This window comes from Podarcis filfolensis (assembly GCF_964270895.1).
Source record: "Podarcis filfolensis genome assembly, chromosome: 1".
NCBI lineage: Eukaryota > Metazoa > Chordata > Lepidosauria > Squamata > Lacertidae > Podarcis > Podarcis filfolensis.
The window spans coordinates 92,242,606-92,249,709 of NC_139604.1; the positions used below are offsets into that span (position 1 = coordinate 92,242,606).

Consider the following 7,104-nt stretch of genomic DNA (forward strand, 5'->3'; position numbering starts at 1 on the left):
ATGGTCGGTGGTCAGAATAGTAAGAGTTATAGCTCAACAGCATCTAGGGCGCCAGAGGTTCCCCAGCTCTGGTTTATTTAGGGGCAACATTTGCTGAAAATCCTGATGTTGAGCTTATCCACACGCATCCCCCCCAAATCTTTCTCCTTGATCTTGATGCGAAGTGATTCTACTAAAATGGCAAAAAGATAATTGCATATCATATGGATTATAACACACATTATTTCCTTCCATCTTGTTTCCATAGGTGTAGAACGCAGTCCTAGTGAGATGGAGGAAGGCCAAGTTGATGTCAGCAGCACTGTATTTACCCCATTTGCTACTGGCGCGCTGCAGTATTCAGAGGCTAATTTCAACAAGCTGTTAAATTTGACCAGCTACAATATCCTCAATAATCAACATATGATTCTTCAGGCTCTGCGTACAACAGTACAACGAAAGAAGCAGCAGAAGCAACAGTCTCTATGACTCTCTTCTTAACCCTCTCCAAATGTATTTTCTGCATTTTCTGCCACTTGCCAGTATTACAGAAATGGGAACTTGCTAATTATTATTTGTGATTTATGTGCCCCAAGTGTACCAAGGTGCTTTGTTATTTTGTTTGCATACAAATATGGTAGGAAACAAATTGGGAGATAGTGACTGAGAGATATAGTGATCTACTCACAATTACTCACCAATGATGGGCTGGAACATGGTCGTCTTAGGCTCAAGTCCAGCACTACAGAGGCTTTGCTAAAATATAGACCTGAGTTATATTGCCTCAGCAACCAAAACTTAATGACAAAAGCCATTGACAAAATACGAATATCTATAATAGGCCTCTAAGCTTCAGGTCTTAGGTTTTGTTCATAAATGCATGATTGTCACTTGATGATGGCAATATGAAGCAGCCATTACTGATCAAACAAACCAGAACAGAACTCCCCTCTCACTTAATATTAACCCAGATACAATACCTTTAAATGGAGAAAGTTTACACGTTCAGCGTGAGCTCATTGACTGAGACCAATATGTTATCAAGTGATGTACATACAATGTGAATTTGTTCTCAGTATCTTCTAGAGATATGATATTGGTTTTCAATACTATAAACTATCATGAAGCAATGGAGTGTTCATATGTGAATCAGCCTTCCCTATGTGAAAATTCAGATCGAGAAATACTGTTATGAGTTTGGCGGTGCCAGACCTCTAAATTCCTGAATCCAGTAAGTGCTAAAAGCTAATCGGGCCAGGCTAGTTTCCTGTGTTCAGGTAATTGCCTGGGCGAAGGGCCATTAAATGAGAACAAAGGAAAAGGTGAGAGGCCATTAAGAAAGAAAAAGAGAGGGGGCTCTGGGCCAGATGGCGAATGGGTGGGGCTCCTTGCTCAAGCTCTTAGATAGTTTAAAAGACAAAAGTTAGATGTCAGGGAACTGTCATCTGAGACGAAGGAGGTGAAAGGGCTCATGGAGGGTGAGAGAGACCACTCAGCGGAGGAGGGGACCAGCAGGGGGAGAAGTGGAGTTACAAGGGAAAGTGAGTCGGAGGGAGAGCTCAGAGATACTTCAAGTGGGAACAGTGGAGAGGTTTCAGGACCTCCCGTAGGCACACCCACTCCTCGGCGGAAACTGTCACGCCGAGAGTCCAGAAGACGCGTTTCCGTCAAGGAGCTTTTATGCTGGAAGAAGTTCCGTAAACGCCCACTGTCCGATTCAACGAGCGATTGATGGAGCCATGCTTAAGGAGCTCCATCACAGACAGAGGATTGGGAACTTAGCCAAACTCTGAGGGATCAGGATTTTACGCACAAGCAGCTCACCATCCCATCACAGCAATCGGACAGTCCCTGAAAGCAGCTTGTGCAGAGAGGCATCATGAGCAACCCAGCTGGAGCCGGAGGAGCAGCAGGAGCTGGAGAAGGTCCAACTCTGGAAGAAAGGTGCAGAGTTTTGGAACTCCAGCTAGCAATGCAAACGGCGAGGCTAGAAGAAAGGAGGGCGCAGGATGCAGAAAAGGCAAAAGGCGCTACACTAGCAAGAAAGATGCCAGGAATGGTGCAGAAGTTTGGGGGGGACCCCAGGAACTACCAAGCCTTTAGGACAGAGATGCAGTATGCTCTTGAACTGCAGTTTAACGACTTTCCCGATGAGGCATCGCGAGTGGCGTTTGTGATTGGCCATCTCGAAGGGGGGGCGAGAGACTGGGTCCGGCCCCTGATGGCAGGGAATAGTGACATGCTGAAGGACGCGAGGAAGTTTTTTCGCGCCATGGATTTGATGTTTTCCAGCGAGATTGAACAGGGACTGGTGCGCAGACAATTGATGGCTTGCAAACAGGGGAGCCGATCGGTTCGTGAGTACTGGACTGAGTTTACAATGTTGATACATAAATTGGGGTGGGACCTATCGGCGGAACCCATTCAAATGCTCTTTGAAGAGGGGCTTTCTTCGGCGGTGAAAGACGAACTTTCCCGGGCGCCCAGGGCGGAGTCTATGGACCAGCTGACCAAATCAGCGCTGACCATTGGAGCGCGCCAGGAGGCAAGAGCCTTGGAGAAGCGGGAGGGGAAAGGGGAGCGTTGGAGGGATTTCCGCATTCCAGAGATTCCAGAACCCAGTTTCCCGCCCGGAGAGCCGATGGAAGTTGGGACAGCGCGCGCGCGCGCAGTTTCAAATCCCAGTGAAGGGAGGAAGAAGGAGGGAAAGAGCGCCAAGAAATGTTACCTCTGCCAGCAGCCAGGTCACTTTGCCAGAGTCTGCCCACAAAGAAAGGAATGGCAAGGGATGGCGGGAGCTGTTGGGGGGAAGGAGGAGGAAGTCCAGGAGCCAGTAAAAGCCAACGCCTGTCTGCCGCTGTCAGGGCACTGCAGACAGGCCAAGGAGCAGTAAAAGTGCCCACTCCGGAACCTCCAAGACCAGCTCTAGTAATAGAGGTGCTGCTAGAGCTGGCAAACGGATACCCACTAAAGACCAAGGCGCTGTTGGACTCAGGCAGCTCCTGTAATTTTATGAGCAAGGAGTTTGCAGCTGAACACCAGATACAGACACTCCCTTTAAGCAACCCCCTGCAGGTCACCACGATCGATGGGAGGGAGCTGTTGGGGGGAGAAGTTAGCCTACAGACCGTCCCAATGGTTATGAGGGTGGCAAGGCACACTGAAAGGATAGCGTTCAATGTAGCCACCCTGGGAGGGGCGCCAGTCATTTTGGGAACGAGCTGGCTAGCGTTGCATGACCCGCTAGTGGGCTGGCATCAGAGAGTGGTCTCCTTTGGGTCAGCACATTGCTTGGAACACTGCAAAGAGGGAAAGGTGCCAGAAGGGGCAAAAGCCTCCCTAGCAGGGATGGAAGTGGCGGACAAAGGGAAGGTGCCCAAACAATACGCTGACCTGAGCAAGGTCTTCAGCGAAAGGGAAGCAGATAAACTACCACCGCATAGAGACTTTGACTGCCAAATCAACCTGGTCCCTGGGGCCCAGCTCCCCGTGGGCAAGCTGTACGCCATGTCAGACAGGGAAATGCAGGAGTTGAGGGAGTTTATTGACAAAAACATGAAGAGAGGTTTCATCAGAGAGTCCAGAGCGGTGGGGGGCAGCCCAGTGTTTTTTGTGGACAAAAAAAACACGGATAAACCGAGATTGATCGTGGACTACCGGCGGCTAAATGCCGTGTCAGAACCAGTGACTTTCCCCATGCCCAGAATTGATGACATTTTGACCAGGGTGAGGAAGGGAAAGATATTCACGAAACTGGACCTGAGAGGAGCGTACAACCTGATACGAATAAAGAAGGGGGATGAATGGAAGACAACGATGTTCACCCCCCTAGGGGCTTTCGAATATCTCGTTATGCCCTTTGGATTACAAGCAGGCTCCGCCTGTTTTCAATCGCTCATGAACCATGTACTGGGACCTTTGCTCTACAAGAATTGCGTGGCCTTTCTCGATGACGTGCTGATATATTCAGAGAATGAGGAGCAGCATGTAAAGGATGTCAGGGAAGTGCTGAGCCAGCTGCAAGCAAACCAGTTGTGGGTGAAATTGGAGAAGTGTCAGTTCCACGCCAAGGAGGTGGAATTCCTGGGGTACCGCCTATCAGACAAGGGATTAGCCATGGATCCAGGCAAGGTACAGGCGGTGCTGGAATGGAAGACACCGAAAACGAAAAAAGATGTGCAAAGGTTCTTAGGGTTTGGGAACTTTTACCGTAAATTCATCAAGAACTTTGCCCACTTAACGGCTCCCATCACGGACTGTCTGAGCAGCAAGAAGAAATTCGTTTGGACGGCGGAGGCGGAGCACGCTTTTGAGGAATTGAAAAAGGCATTCGCTTCGGAAGAACAGCTCCTGCATGTGGATTTACAAAAACCCATGAGAGTGGAAACTGATGCCTCAGACCGCGCGGTGGGGGCGGTGCTACTTCAGCCAGGGAGCAATAAGTCGGAATGGAGACCGTGTGCCTTCTTTTCGCGTAAGCTGAACAAATCCGAGAGGAACTACACGGTATATGACCGAGAACTACTCGCCATTCACGAAGCGTTCCGGAGATGGAGACACTTACTAATTGGTGCACAGCATAAGGTACAAGTATGTACGGACCACAAGAATTTGGAGTATTGGAGAACGGCACGAGTGCTCAACCAACGACAAGTGAGATGGGCCCAGGAGTTCTCCAAATTCCATTTTGAAATCTGCTATGTGCCAGGTCCAGAAAACATCAGAGCGGACGCTCTCTCTTGCAAACCGGAATATTTGGAGGGGGAGGGAGCGCCAGAAGAGAGACATATTATCCCAGAGGACCACTGGGTGTGTGGTGCGGCCTGGGTGGGGCAAAGCGAACTGGTAGAGGGAACGGTAAATGATGAGTACGCCCAGGATAAGCTCAGAGGTTTAAGGGGAGAGGGAGAAGACCCCGGAGGTTTTGAAGAAAGAAACGGGGCATTGTATTACAAAGGGGCGCTATATATACCCGAAGGGGAATTGAGGGGGAGAGTACTCAAACAGCTGCACGACAATCCCACAGCGGGGCATTTTGGGCAACACAAGACCATGTGGTTGGTGACCAGGGAGTTTTGGTGGCCCAAGGTGAGGGAGGATGTACGGGAGTATGTGAGAAGGTGTGACCAATGCCAGAGAGCCAAAGGAGAAAGGCGGGCACCAGCGGGGTATTTAGAACCGTTACCCACACCAGAACGACCGTGGGAGGCGGTGTCGATAGATTTTATGACTGATCTGCCCAAATCCCAGGGGAAAACCGCCATACTAGTCGTAGTAGACCAGTTAACTAAGATGGGTCACTTTGTAGCTTGCTCACATGCAGTCACGGCGGAAGAGACAGCAAAATTGTTTGTAGAACATATTTTTAGGCTGCATGGCGCCCCCTTGAGGCTGGTTTCCGACAGAGGGAAACAGTTCACGTCCAGATTCTGGAGGAAGCTTATGAGCTTGTTGCACGTAGAGGTCAACTTTTCGACTGCCAGGCACCCTGAGACCAATGGGCAGGCGGAGAGGGCAAACGGTATCCTTCAACAATACCTGAGGTGTTATGTCAATGACAGAGAAAACGATTGGGTCGAAAAGTTGGCACTAGCGGAATTTGCTTACAATAATGCAGAGAATGTGTCCACCGGGATGAGCCCCTTTTTGGCTAATTATGGGTGCCACCCCAGGGCGTTTCCAGGGGAAGGAGGAGAGAGATGGAGTGTTCCGGCCGCTGAACTGTTTGTAGAAGAAATGGAAGCGATCCATCGTCAACTCCAACACAACTTAGAAAGGGCCAAAGAAGAATATAAGAGGCAGGCAGACAAGAGCAGAAGGGAAGGTGAAACAATTAGGGTGGGGAGTCGGGTCTGGCTATCAACCCAAGGGTTGCCGTTCAAGGGTAGTTGCAAGAAATTGAGACCCAAAAGATTGGGACCATTTGAGGTCATCCAACAGGTCAACCCAGTGGCTTTCAGACTCCGGTTACCGAACCACATGAAACTGCACCCAGTATTCCACAGGTCATTACTGTCACCATACAGGGGGGAAGGTGAAGGGGTATCCACACGGGGGCCAGCCATAGAAGAAAGGGAAAGCCGCAACTATGTGGCAGAAATCATCGACTCCAGGTGGAAGGGTAATCAGGTGGAGTATTTGGTCGCGTGGGAAGGGGAACCGGAGTCGGAAAACACCTGGGTGAAGGCAGAGGAGGTCCATGACGAGGTCTTGATCGAAACGTTCCACCAAAGGTTCCCCAGGAAACCTCAACCAGTAGCGAGGTTCCGGAGGGAGTACTTTGGCACCACCGACGATGAGGAGGAACTGGAGGGATTCAGGGAATCGGAGTTGGAAGAGGGTACAGACTCCGAGGAGGAGGAGTACTTGGAAACCGGGAACAGCAAAAGGTGGAGGGAAGTGTTCGAAACTTCGGAAGATGAGGGAGGTTCCTTCAGGGGTTTTGCTCCCTCGCCTCCCGCAGAGGAGGGGAGGGAAGGGGGTGAAGGGGGCCCTAGAGGGGAGGTGGATGTCAGGGAACTGTCATCTGAGACGAAGGAGGTGAAAGGGCTCATGGAGGGTGAGAGAGACCACTCAGCGGAGGAGGGGACCAGCAGGGGGAGAAGTGGAGTTACAAGGGAAAGTGAGTCGGAGGGAGAGCTCAGAGATACTTCAAGTGGGAACAGTGGAGAGGTTTCAGGACCTCCCGTAGGCACACCCACTCCTCGGCGGAAACTGTCACGCCGAGAGTCCAGAAGACGCGTTTCCGTCAAGGAGCTTTTACGCTGGAAGAAGTTCCGTAAACGCCCACTGTCCGATTCAACGAGCGATTGATGGAGCCATGCTTAAGGAGCTCCATCACAGACAGAGGATTGGGAACTTAGCCAAACTCTGAGGGATCAGGATTTTACGCACAAGCAGCTCACCATCCCATCACATTAGAGTTTGAAGTGAAGTGTGTGTAATGTCACCTAGAGATAAAGTTGCAGCTAGAAAGGGGGGGGGGGGGAAGGCAAAGCACAGTGTTTGAATCCAAGACTGTAACTATGGGAGAAGCAAGCCCCTTTTTGGGGTGTTAATTCTGTGAATCCCTCCATTGCAGGCTCAGATTTTATATGTGTGTAAATAAACCATATATCTTAAAGA

General features: G+C 50.2%; 1 protein-coding gene and 1 long non-coding RNA gene across 4 annotated transcripts in view; both read left to right on the plus strand.

The window, feature by feature from the left end:
• LOC310759386 (cytosolic phospholipase A2 epsilon-like) overlaps nt 1-1,349 on the plus strand; it is a 48,110-nt gene extending 46,761 nt beyond the window's left edge. For 2 of the 3 annotated variants that reach the window (XM_083606552.1, XM_083606553.1), the window contains exon 22: nt 248-1,349. In XM_083606552.1, coding sequence (XP_083462678.1) covers nt 248-468 — 221 coding nt within the window. In that variant the 3' untranslated portion in view covers nt 469-1,349. The remainder of the gene's footprint in view (nt 1-247) is intronic. The other variant, XM_083606554.1, reaches the window with a different exon arrangement.
• Nucleotides 1,350-1,351: 2 nt separating this feature from the next.
• On the plus strand, nt 1,352-7,104 carry LOC310759951. Its single transcript, XR_014546667.1, has 2 exons — nt 1,352-1,408; nt 6,903-7,104. It is a non-coding gene; the product is annotated as an uncharacterized lncRNA (long non-coding RNA).